The sequence below is a fragment of the Chenopodium album genome, chromosome 23 (genome assembly GCF_948465745.1).
Source record: "Chenopodium album chromosome 23, dcCheAlbu1.1, whole genome shotgun sequence".
Classification (NCBI taxonomy): Eukaryota; Viridiplantae; Streptophyta; class Magnoliopsida; order Caryophyllales; family Amaranthaceae; genus Chenopodium; species Chenopodium album.
This window is the reverse complement of record NC_137856.1, coordinates 10,689,895-10,703,410: the sequence shown is the minus strand read 5'-3', so window position 1 is coordinate 10,703,410 and position 13,516 is coordinate 10,689,895. Positions and strand designations below refer to the sequence as shown.

At 33.3% G+C, this 13,516-nt stretch overlaps 2 protein-coding genes and 1 pseudogene across 2 annotated transcripts in view; 1 reads left to right on the top strand and 2 right to left on the bottom strand.

The window, feature by feature from the left end:
- Positions 1–779, top strand: part of LOC145608840 (large ribosomal subunit protein uL5-like) — a 938-nt gene extending 159 nt beyond the window's left edge. The window contains exons 2-3 of the mRNA XM_081664431.1: positions 207–402; positions 536–779. Coding sequence (XP_081520557.1) covers positions 207–402; positions 536–734 — 395 coding nt within the window. The 3' untranslated portion in view covers positions 735–779. The remainder of the gene's footprint in view (positions 1–206; positions 403–535) is intronic.
- Positions 780–1,790: 1,011 nt separating this feature from the next.
- LOC145607013 (putative glutathione S-transferase pseudogene) lies at positions 1,791–2,144 on the bottom strand (annotated as a pseudogene).
- An 8,300-nt stretch (positions 2,145–10,444) lies between these two features.
- On the bottom strand, positions 10,445–12,088 carry LOC145609628 (putative glutathione S-transferase). Its single transcript, XM_081665075.1, has 2 exons — positions 11,780–12,088; positions 10,445–10,860 (listed from the first exon to the last, which is right to left on the bottom strand). The coding sequence occupies exons 1-2, from the start codon at positions 12,086–12,088 to the stop codon at positions 10,501–10,503; spliced, it is 669 nt and encodes a 222-aa protein (XP_081521201.1). The 3' UTR covers positions 10,445–10,500.
- Positions 12,089–13,516: the final 1,428 nt, after the last annotated feature.

Here is a 13,516-nt window from a genome sequence, read left to right as displayed (position 1 = left end):
TTACTACCTCCGTTTCATATTATTTACAACGATTGCAAATAATATGAAACGGAGGTAGTATTACATATGCAATTGATTGTTTCAATTCCCTCAAAAAAAAAAAAAAAAAAAAAAAAAAAGAAAGATATTTTCAATAGTGGTTGTTATGATGATTGTTTCATTGATTTATTTGTTTATAACGGTTTGTTTGTTTATATGATCAACAGCCAAGTACACTGTCCGATCTTTTAATATCCGGCGTAATGAGAAGATTGCTTGTAACGTGACTATTCGAGGTGATAAGGCAATGCAGCTACTCGAAAGTGGTTTAAGGGTCAAGGAATACGAGTTGCTCAACAAAAACTTCAGTGACACTGGCTGCTTTGGTTTTGGTATTCAAGAACACATTGATCTTGGAATTAAGTATGTTATCTCGACTATTAATTAGCTTTCTTTCTTTCTTTCATTAATTATTGCTAGTGTTGCTGCAAATATGTTCGATTGTTTGTTTATTTGCTAGTTGATATTAAGTTGATCAATCATATTTATATTTCAGGTATGAGCCTTCTACTGGTGTCTATGGTATGGACTTCTACGTCGTTCTCGAGCGCCCTGGATACCGTGTTGGCAGTCACAAAAGGTGTAAGGCTCGAGTTGGAAATCAGCACAGAGTTACCAAGGACGATGCCATGGAGTGGTTCCAGAGCAAATATGAGGGACATTTTCTCAACAATGCCCACAATATTGCTGCTTAAACCTTATTTTTATTGCAATTTTCTTTGGATTTTTAGTCTTTTTTCTACAATTTAATAGACTGTTTTCTTTGTACGAGTTTGGTCACATTGCCTCTAAATTTTTTGTCTATTGTACTATATTTATTTGAAGGATATTTTATTTGAAAGATTATTAGCAAGTAGTTTTGCTGTTTTATTCTGGTTTTTTTTTTCTAGGAATTATTTTATATGGAGTATTGTTTTCTGCTCTTACATGCCGACAAATTTTATCGGCTTGTTAACAATTAGTCAATAATCTTATATTTATCACAAATTCTAGAGTTGATTCAAGTCCCTCCTTTATCTTTAGGACGTATTTTGCATATTGATGTTGTATAGGTGACTTTGCCATGTTTAATTCTCATGTAGTACAGTTTTTTGTTTTATTGTTTGTTTTTAGTCGATAATGTTAAATTTACCACAATATCAAGAATAGATTCAAGTTCCTCCTTTATCTTTAGGTCGTATTTGCATAATGATGCTGTGGGAAATACTTTGCCACGTTTTATTCCCTGCAGTTTTTATTTTTGTTGTTTGTTTTTGGAGCTTGCCCCTCGTTTGCATCAAAAAAAAAAAAAAAAAAAAAAAAAAAAAATTAGTAATGAGTGATCAATTATTGCGGTTTAAAAAGAACAATGTTGACTTCCCATACATAAGTTTGCTCATAATGTTCCATACCTCAAAGGCTCAAATACTCAATATATAGGTAGAGTTTAGAAACATAGGAGAAAGGTTGAGTTAAGCACGTACCAAACTTTCAGATGTCAACTAAGAACGAAAAAATTATATAACTAAACAAACGTTACTCTTTATTAATATTCAAGTTTCAAGCTCAGACCAACATAGTTTCAATCCAAAGGACCCCTTAGTACATGAAACAAAACCACTTTATTTGGTTATTGTACATTAATAGAAGATCAGTTTCAATCCAAACGACTCTTTAGTGCTCGACTAGGTATCGAGCTCAAATACCTAACAAGAGTTATAATCTTTGAACCATAGTTAAGCTAGTTGGCGTCCATACAATCAATGAAGTTTTTAATTAGTAGCCTTCAAGTTCATATTAGGAAAGCGAGCCAGGTAGAATGCTAGCAAATTTTCTTGATCAGGCATATTCTCTTTGATAATACCACAATCCAAGACATCATTAGCCCAAGTGCATATGCGTGGATACTTCTCCAATGTAAGCACTTCCTTGTCTTTAATTTGCAAGCGTGGAAGCCAAAAGGCTACCATTGATGCCACTATATCTACCATTTCAATGTTATTTCCACCAAAGAATTTCTTTCCTTTGATCTCGTTTTCGAAAATTTCGAGTAAATCTTCAAGTTCTTTTACTGCCTTTTCGTTTTCTTCTCCTTTACTGAAAAATGCAGTTCTTGCTGAAGGCATTAACTGAGAAAAAAGATGTCCATGTTTGCATCATAATCGTTTCATTTTTTAAAAAAAAAAATTTAATACTTTGATGAAAAATTCCACACAATTTTATTATATCTCTATTCTCTTATGGCCCCGTATCGAATCCACTTACCTCTTTATTTTTAAATACTTCGTCATTCTCTTCTACCTCTTTAGTCTTTTTTTGGTTAAAGGAGGTAGATAGATTAATTTAGTCTTTTAACTCTTTAGTCACATCTTTTACTTTTACATAAATTACTTACCCACTAGGCTATTACTTTTTTTTTTTAATCATCTTTCATTCTTCGACAAATTGAACCTAATTACAAATTTTGTATCTAATTAATTAAACTTTTGTGTTGGTCAAAGTGTTGCAAGAAAAATAAAAAGAGAAGGAGTAATCAATACATATAGCAAAGAAAAATTTATGATTCAATACTTCGTAATAAATAAATTGGTTAACATCTACATACTATTAATTAGCAAATCACTTTTGTATACACTCGGTTTTCAGTAATTTACTGTACATCGGGTGTCACTTTTGTCAAATTTAGTGTCACTTTTGTCAAATTTATCAATAAAACATAAATAACTCTTATGTATGTCAGAGTAACTTTTGTGCGTTTTAGTGTAACTTTTGCGCGTTTTATTGTCACTTTATAACGGATGTTTAGTAATTTACTGAACATCCGTTTTATTTAAAAGTTTGTGTTAGAATATACTCCCTCCGTCCCTAAATTACATTCCTCTTTGGAAATTTACACGGGAATTAAGGAGGGAAGAATAAGACAAATAATAATAATAAGATAATGCAATGGGAAGTACAAATATAGAATAGTTATTACTCATGACATGTCTTCAATCCTTTGCAAAAAAAAGGACCAATCACATGTTCCTAATTGAAATTTTTTAACAATCATATTCATTGTAATTTGGCACAAGGATTACGAGTGAGATTAGGAAAGGATGAATGAGAAAGCATTAAATATAAAACAGAAAAAGAGAGTTGATTTACTAAAAAAAACTTACCAAAAATAGAAAGGAGGAATGTAATTTTGGAATACTAAAAATAAAAAGGATGAATGTAATTTAGGGACGAAGGGAGTAGAAATTATCAATGGTAGAAAATTGAACACATTAATGTCAAAGTTATTACAAGACTTATATGATTGTCATATGTAACAAAAATACTAATTGTTTAAGAAAATGTAAATATTGAATTCATACTTCTTTTGTCATATTGTGTTTGCTCCAATCTAATATATATATATAAAGGGGAGTTTTTCCCGAGTTTTTAGAGAGCCACGTAGGATCTAATTTTCTCAGCGCGCCATGTAGGATTATAAATCTTAGTAGTAGCCAATTTTTTTTTTTTTTTTTTTTTAAGAAAAAGAAAAGTATTACGTAGTACAATGGATAAATATGTTGGATTGATTTATCATAGCATGTACTTTCATAATATCTATTTTGTAGTCAAGCTCCTCAAGGATATTAGTCATATTACACATCAAATATCTCTTATTATTAGAGATCATGAAAAGGTAAGACCCATTTCTCTTTACCTTATTCATGCTAAATTAAAGAAATGAAAAGATGTAGAAGATGGTAAGATGATCAATGTGGTCCACAGTGACACATGTCACTATTTTATTTGTTTAAAGAAAATAAAAAAAAATAAAATTAAAAACCTAAAACTACCCCCAGCCACCCCAGCCCCACCAACCGCGCCACCACCGCCATCCCCAAACCCACCCCCTGCCGGCGTCCGGCGTCCCAGAGAATCGCCCGGCGCCGGCGACCCCACCCCCACCGCCCTTTCCTCCACCTACGCACCCCACCCCTTCCCCTTCCCCATTTTCGTTTCCCGACCCACAACCCCGAAACCACCCTAAACGGGTTTTAGGGTTTCGTTTGGGGTGGTAGGGAATCGATTAAGGGAGGGGGAAAGGAGAGGGAGGGAGTTTCCGGGGGAGGAGGGGCGTTTTCCAGGAGAGGGGGCGTTTAGGGTGGTTTCGGGGTGGTGGGTCGGGAAACGAAAATGGGGAAAGGGAAGAGGTGGGTGCATAGGTGGAGGAAAGGGGGGTGGGGGTGGGGTCGCCGGCGCCAGGCGATTCTCTAGGACGCCGGACGCCGGCAGTGGGTGGGTTGGGGGACGATGCTGGTGGCGCGGTGGTGGGGCTGGGGTGGCTGGGGGTAGTTTTAGGTTTTTTTTATTTTTTTTTAATTTTTATTTTTTGTTTTTTAATTTTTTATTATTTTTTAATTTTTTAGCCAATAATAAAGCGACACATGTCTATATGGCCCTACTTAACGGATTTGTAAACGGAATCAGTTACGTGGTGGTAATACCAAATTTTTTGAAATTTGGGTGGTGTTAAAATCAATTTTTTTTTTTTTGAAGGTGTTAAAAACCATTTTCGGGTTTTTAGCAGGTGTTAAAATCTAAAATAACCGTCAAAAAATTAACATAAAAAATTTTATCTTATACTGTAATAAGACAAAATTTGATAGCTCACTCATGATATCATCTTCTTTATTTTCTTTTAGTTTGACGTATGTGATGATACTAACTCCTTCCTCTTTTTGATTTGATTATTAAAGGGGGATGTTCCACGAGCTACTGTAAGCCACCCAGTGCTTTGGGTTGGTGAAACTATTATACTCCCTCCGTTTTTTTTACTCCCTCCGTGTTTTTTTAAGTGATATATTTTCCATTCTCGGCCGTGTTTTTTTAAGTGATATATTTTCTTTTTTGGCAAAACAATACATTAAAAAATTATATCTCTCTCCTCTCATGATCCCCACCCAAACCCACTACTAATTTTTTATTATATCTTTCCTCTCACATTAATTACTTTTCAATAAACTATTAACCCCACTATCTTTCTTTAACAATTTTTTAATACTCCACTACCCCACTTACCTCTTATTTTATTTAAGTCAATTAAATTGCCTAAAACTAATTGCTGGTCAATATGTATCACTTAAAAAAACACGGAGGGAGTATATGAATCATTTTGACAATTGCACTATTCACACACCATGGTTGACTTAATTTTAACACCTCTAAAAAATAAATAAATGTTATTATATTATACTTTCTCCGTTTCTTTTTAATTGCAACACACCTTTTAGGCACGCAGTTTTAGGAGATGATTAGTGTAGGTAAACGAGCGATTTTATTAATATAATTTTAACACGAAGTTTAGAATAGGGTTAAGTATCATTTGTAAAAATTATTTTGAATAATTTGTCCATTTACATTATATAAACTCAACCTCAAAACACGTGCCACAAGGTTGTGTTGCAAGTAAAAAAAAAAACAGAGGAAGTATATCAATAAATTCGTCATAATGTCAGCTAGTTTCATAATATAATTTTGTTACAATTTTTACTAATACACAATTAAAGATATTTATAGTCAAAGTAGCATCTCGTTAAATGTGCCGGTCAATCTGATGCATATAAAAAACAGAGGGAGTAATAAAGTTTTGTCTCAATTCACTGGCAATTGCACCAAAAATTTGAGTTCCTTTCAAATCCTATTAATCGAATCACATTTCCGATAAAGAAAAAGAGTTTACTTTTCTTCTTTCTATTTCCTTTCTAGTCTTGAACTTGGAGGTTGCTAAAAAAGCTTGCCCCACCCATGAGTAAATTAAATATTTTCAAGCTCCGATAAGGTTTTTCGCTTTGCATCTGCAAAGGAAACTTGTCTAAAACTACCTATAGGTGGTACGAACGCATAACAAGAATTTTTGAAAGTCCTGCTCTATTTGACCATTTAGGTCACTACTTCACCCTCCATTTAGAAAGGAGGCTGGAAGAGTGGGAGGACCTAACTCAATCAAAATGCAATAAAAAATGTCTTTTTTTATTTTTATTTTTTTATTTTTCGTTCTCTCATCTTTTCTTTAAATATGTAGTGCGTGGTTCCTATAGGTGCCTGTACCGCGCATTGTACAAACGTTTCTCGCGGAAAGAACATATAATACATAAGTAAAGAACATACAGCTATAGTGAAAAATACATACTATTAAATTGTAATGAACATATATCTAAAGTAAAAAGAACATATTTGTACTAAAAAAGAGTGAAAGAACATATGTCCATGTTCTTTAATTGTCAATGTATTGCACTTTTATTTGTGATATAATGTTCGTTGCTTATTGCAAAATGTTCTTTGAGTTTTGTCTTTAAATTATGGTGGGTATATATAAATAGTATTCATTACATTATATTATCATGTTCTTTATTTAATTACCGATGTTCTTTAGATATAAAGAAAAAAACATATTGTTTCAAAAAAAAAAAATGTTTGGGCCTAGTCCCTTGTCCTTAGCCCAGTGACCTCAAATGATGAAAATGCCCTCCATGATCTAGCCCATCATTAATGGTTGGAAAGTACAGATTTACCCTTAATCTGTCCAATTAAGTACAACTCATGCCACCTGAAAGTACGACTATAAATAGCTCTCCAATCATTAATGAAAGGGACTTTTCTCTCTCTCTACTTTCTCACTCTAATTACTCTTTCTCTCTCTATTTTCTCACTCTAATTACTCTTTCTCTCACTACTTTCTCTCTCTCTCTAAGAGACGTTCGCTGACTTTAGCATCGGAGGGGTTTTCCCGGGTCACACCCCCGGGGCAGCTAACCCTCTTTGTTTTGCAGGCCTAGCTCTCAGGCGTGCAAGCGGAGCTCTCGGACAGCAAGACAAAGCTGAGGGAAATTTGGACATTCATTGGGCCAAGCTCTAGGACATCTTGATCTCATTACCCTAAGACTCCCAGGAGCACTTCTGTTTTCCAGAAACAATAAATAAATAAAAAAACATAAAATTAGATGTTCCACACAATATAGCTATATGTTCTTTACAAAATAGCTATATGTTCTTTACAAAATAGTTACTACACGTTCTTTCTGTGTTTTTTGTCTGGACCAACAAGCATGGTACCACCGCCTGTATCTTTAAATTTTCATAAATGTGAAAGTTATTAATGACTGGACAAAACCAAGATCTAACCCCTCACATGCAAAATTATAGAAAATCCTCTTTCAGATCAAAGAATCCCATCGAATGAGTTGGAAAAGTGCGGATTTTCAAGAATGGGAATCTTATGATATGCTAGGAATCTCGTACGATAATCATCCACCCCTAAAATGTATTTTAATGCCCGATAATTGGATAGGAATATAGGATGGCCCTTCATGCTTTCTTTGTATAGGATATATAGTGCAACACTTTTCATCTTCAATTCTTCTACGTAGCATTAATACCTATCTATATATACTATATATCTATATATATATATATATATATATATATAGAGCTGTCAAAAGCAGATCCGATCCAAGATATCGACCCCAACCTGACTTATTAACCGACCCGTCTGAACTCGAAAAAAATGGTGACCCGAACCCAAACTAACCTGACCTGAAACCAACCCTAGACTCGAGTTGACCAGAGTATTTGAGACCCGAACCCCCGAACATTAACCGACCTAAAGACGACCCGACCCGAATGTAACCTGTAAATTGTTGACCTGTATCGAACCCGACCTGAACCGAAATTGACCCAAACCCGTTTTAACCCGTTAAAACCCGAATTCAACCCGACCTGTTCCTCACCCGACCCGAATTCAACCCTATATGTTCCTAACCCGACTCGAATTTAACCCGACCTGCTACAAACCCGACTCGAATTTCAACCTGACCCGAATCAACCCAACTTGTTATTGACCCGACCCAAATTCAACCCGACTTGTTATTGAATCAATATGTATAGGTCGTTATCTCATATTGGTATTGGAACAAAAATTGAATCCTAACTCTATTCCTTCAATATTTCACTTTGAATTTTAAGAGGTTAGTTTCACAACTTGTTTTTAGGGATGAATTTCAGGGATGAAACAACTGAAAAATGTTACATATGGTTTTCTATGAAATTAAAATTCAAGATGGGCATTGTGCCATATAAAGTAACTAAAAAAAAAGCTTCATAATATTGACTTGAAAATGACCAGACTTGATTATACCCCGTAAATTATTCACTTGAACCGAACCCGACTCGAACCCGAGAATGACCCGACTTGGAATGGCCTGACTTGATTATGGCTCGCAAATTATTGACTTGAACCGAACTCGACTTGAACCCGAGAATGACCCGACCTGATTATAACCCGTAAATAATTGACTTGAACCAAACCCGACTCGAACTCGAGAACGACCCTAACTCTTTTAAATCCGTAAAGACCCGCATTTAACCCGAACTATTTTTCACCCGACCCGAATGTAAACCGACCTTTTACTAACCTGACCTAAACCCGACCTGCATATGTTATGACATTAACCCGTATTGACCCGACCTCACACTAACCCGACTCAAACCCGATCCGTTTACCCGAATTGACAACTCTAATACTATACTATATATTAAAAAACTTTCCTTAGCTTTTAAAGGAACGGTGCCACATGGCACTATTCAAAGTATATGTACTTACTGTGCTATATCACAATGCCACGTCATCATCCAAAGTAATTGTGCCATAGAAGCTAGCACTTCATTTAACAAAATAAATTATGCTTTGAACAAGATTTGAACCCATAAACTCCAATACATATAGGTATTACTTTTACCATTTTAGTTAACTATTATTAATGTTTCAAGTTTCACATATTATTATATATTCCTTTCATTTATTAGGTAAATTAGAGATAATATAATTCAATAATTTTTCACAAGATTAGAATATAAATACATATGATGTAAGAAAAAAAAAGTGACATCCGAGGCAACGTTCGAACCACTACACACACTACATATACAAATAGTCGAACATAATTGTTAAATTAAGGAAAATTTACATTAAACCACCTTTTATAACACTTTAATTGCAAGAAACCATCTTATAAAATTTTTTTCGCAAAAACACACCTTAATCGTAAATTTTTTTGCAATCACACACCTTTTCCCGGAAAATACCCATTGACTTGGTTTTCAGGGGTTGACTCGACCATGAGACGCCCTAAAACCGCTAACCCTCCCTTTTCCCCAACCATCCACTTCCAGTGGCCGGCGACCACCTCCCTCCTTCGTCGCCGACAACCTCATCCCCTCCCTTTCCCAATTCCCGTCCTTAAACCCAACCCTCAAGCCCTAAACCCAATTCTCGTACCTTCGTGAAGTGGGTGGCTGGGGAAAAGGGAGGGTTAGCGGATTTAGGGCGTCTCATGGTCGAGTCAACCCCAGAATACAAAGTCAATGGGTATTTTCCGGGAAAAGGTGTGTGATTGCAAAAAATTTTACGATTAAGGTGTGTTTTTGCGAAAAAAATTTTATAAGGTGGTTTCCTGCAATTAAAGGGTTATAAAAGGTGGTTTAATGCAAAATTTCCTTAAATTAAAGCAAGAAGTAAATATACTAGCAACCAGGGGCATCACCAGGGGTACACACTAGTTATAATTGCAAGGTGTTTGTTGAAACTTGACAATTATGGAGTAGTTGATTATGTTAGGTGGGGTAAAGGTGTCAACTTGGGTGTTTCATACTCTTATGTCTAAGTCGAATTTGGTGATATCAGGTGGTGTTAAGTCTATATCAAATTTTGGTCCGCTGAATAATTATTGTATTCATATAAATTGAAATTTGAATCGAGTGTTGTGTTCGGGTTGACTTCAATTTATAAATCTATCACGGCACCAAGTAAGCATATTTTAATTGGTGCCAACAAGAATTTAGTTTTTGTTTTTTTGGTATTTTTTGGTTTCCAAATTATTTGATTTTAGTACAAAAAAAAATGTTTATTTCTTTTTTAGAAAAAAAAAAAGAAATACGTCTCTACTTACTTATAGAAGTGTCTTCCCTATAAATAAAAACATGTCAACTAAATAAGGATGAGTACTAACAGTAATGCAACAACAATAATTTACCAACCAGTATAAACTACCGGCGGTTAACAATCGATCAATAAAAGTGTATTAAAGGCCTTAATTTTAATTGTTTTATCTGTCAATTATCGTTAATATTAGATCAGTAAAAGTACCAAAACTTATTGTAGAGTTGATAATTAAATTTTAAGACTTTTAAGCCCATAAATACATCAAATCCCCAAGGTATAGGATTTAAAAACCTAGGGAGGAGGGTTGGTTTAGCTCATACCATACCACTACTTTCAAAATCTTTCTAAAATTAAACCAAACAAATGTTATCATTAATCAAATTTTAAACTGAGAATATCATAGTACAATTTCAGTCCTTATTTCAAACCCATACCACATTCCGTTACCTAGTAGCTTACAAGTGTTACAACCATATATAGCTAATTGGCGTCCATTACTAGTGACATTCTTAATTAGTAGCCATTACGTTTATATTAGCATGTCGAGCTTGGTAGAATGCTAGCATTTTTTCTTTTTGAGGCAGATTTTCTTTGATAATAGGACAACTTAAGACATGTTTAGCCCAAGAGCATATGCATGGATACTTTTCAATTGTAAGCACTTCTTTGGCTGTAACTTCTTGCAAGCATGGAATCCATAAAGCTACCATTGTTGCCACAATGTCCAAGAATCCAATGTTATTTCCTCCAAAGAACTTCTTTCCTTTGATCTCAGTTTCGAAAAGTTCGAGTAAATCTTCTACTTCTTTTACTGCCTTTTCGCTTCCTTCTCCTTTACTGAGGAATGCAGTTTTTGCTGAAGGCATTAACTGAGAATAAAAATGTCAATATTTATAGAAGTATAATACAAGAATAAACACTACAAGAATAAAGATCAAAGAGGGCAACATATATCGATCAAGGATGCCTCAAATAAATAGTTGGCTAACATCTTCACATTTTGACCAAATATTTAGATTCATAATAGCCTTAATAGGATAACCTTCGTTACAAATTTTTTATTTTTTATTTTTATCTTATTTTATTTAATTAATTTATTAATTAAATTATTTTTTTTGCATTTTTTTTACAATTGTCACCTACAATTGTTGTTATTTTAGCAATTACAACCTAAATTTTTTTATTTTTTTTTATTTTTATTTTTTTTGGAATTTTACCACCAACTAGTTTTCAAAACATCAAAACTTCCCACCTACTTGACTCTCAACTCAAATGTGACGTCATGTGAGGCCCATTAACTACATATTTCCTCCATTTATTCTTTCTTTCTCTCTCATCTCTCATTACTCTATATTGTATCTCCTCTCAAAATTGGGGAAAAACATCAAATTAAATTACATATTCATCGTTAATTATTACACAAATTGAAATTTTTTTCCAATTTTGAGAGGAGTAAAATACATGGGAATGAGAAATCGAGTGAGAAAGAAAGAGCGGGCGGGAAAAGGTGGTTAATAGGCCCGACGTCACATTTAAGTTAAGAGTCATGTATGCGAGAAGTTTTGATGTTTTGAAAAATACGAAGTAATAAATTAAATCCTTAATAATTTTTTTTTTTTATAAAGTTTACCTTCTTAACTTTATACTATACTCTATACAATCTCTACTTGTGGTAAAATTTTGTAAAGATAAAACATTATTTTATGACATCTTGTACATGTTAAATTCGTTTGAAGAATACAAGCGATATAGTAAAACAATTTATGAATTACAAGTCTACAACCATACCTTATCATCAATAACCTTAGACCAAAAACGTGCTTGAGATCTCTGATAAGGGTCACTAGGTAATATAGGATTGCCCTTCCATGTTTCTTCGATGTACTCCATGATGACCAGCGACTCAGCGACCGCCTTTCCGTCGTGAACAAGCACCGGTATCTTCTTGTTAATCGGATTATAGTTAAGAAGCTCTTTACTCTTGTGTTGTAGATCTTCCTCTACATATTCATAATCAATTCCTTTCAATTTTAATGCTATTTCCACTCTTCTACTGTAAGGACTAGGCCAATACCCAAATAGTTTCACTTTTCCCATTTTAATTAGATCCTTAAATTATGTTTTTGTGTCCATTATTTGTATTTATATAGTACTAGTTAATGATAATTAACCCTATGCTTAGACGTTTTGTCAAGTCTTTTACAAAGTATTAATTAAAAATTGATGTAATTAGTTAAGTCTTTGAATGGCATGTATTTAATTATATTAATAACATAAACATATTGACAGTATACTTATTGAGTCGTAATAGAACAAATTATGATATGTCACTGGTGAAGTAATGAGTCACCATATTCTTTAAGCCTGACGTATGTGATGATATCAACTCATTTCTTTTAGAGTCTTAGACCAGCTAAGGCGTATTCTCTCTAATAATTCAATTCAGTTCTGTGTAGCTCCAATTAGTTCAGTTCAGTTCAAGCCCTTAATTATAACGTTTGGAATTTTATTGTATTCATATAACTTTGTTTTTTTAAGTACAGTTGATATAATAGTTTTCATAGAATAAAATGTTATTACAAAGCAGAAAGAATATTATTATAAAAAAAAAGAGAGAAGTTACAAAAAGAAAACATTTCATTTATTTAAATATGACTGTAAAAAAGAAAATGTTTCATTTATTTAATCACGGAGGGAGTATCATGCATGTAATTGCATATTTATAATGATTAATATCTCTAATTATAAACATTGAAAAATTATTAAAAATGGATATAAATAAAATATGCATTGGGATGATTCAATATAAGATCTCATGTAACAATGTCTTATTGTAACTATTAATCATAAAAGTTAGTCAAAGTATAGCTTGTGAATAGTATAAAAGTCAAATTGCGTTAACAAAATAATAGAGAAGGTAAATTGCTTACTCTCTCCGTGTTTTAAAAAGTGTTACATTTTTACCGGCACATAGTTTTAGACAATTTAATTGGCTTAAATAAATAAGAGATAAGTGGGGCAGTTGGAGTATTAAAAAATTATGAAAGAAAGATAGTGAGGTTAATAGTTTATTGAGAAGTAATGAATGTGAGAGGAAATAAATAATAAAGAAAGTAGTAATGGGTTTGGGTGGGGACCATGAAAGAATAGAGATATAATATTAAAATATAGCTTTTTGCCAAAAAAAAAATGAAGTGTAACACTTATTAAAAACATGGCCGCATTTGGTAATTAAGTATAACAATTATTAAACGGAAATTCTACATGGTGGCCTCATACTTCTAATTTTTATACATGGAAGACGATGTTTTTTTCGATTCTCTTAAGTGGCACCCAAGTTTCACTAATTAGGTTTAAATGGCCTAATAATCATAAAATGGCTAACCGACTACTAAATGATTTATTTTCTAACTAATTACACAAAAGACTAACCTACCCCTATATTAATTCATTCCCTCCTCATTTTCATCAGTTTACCGCCATATCATCAAATCCCCCTTTATATATTCCTTCCCTCTTCCAATT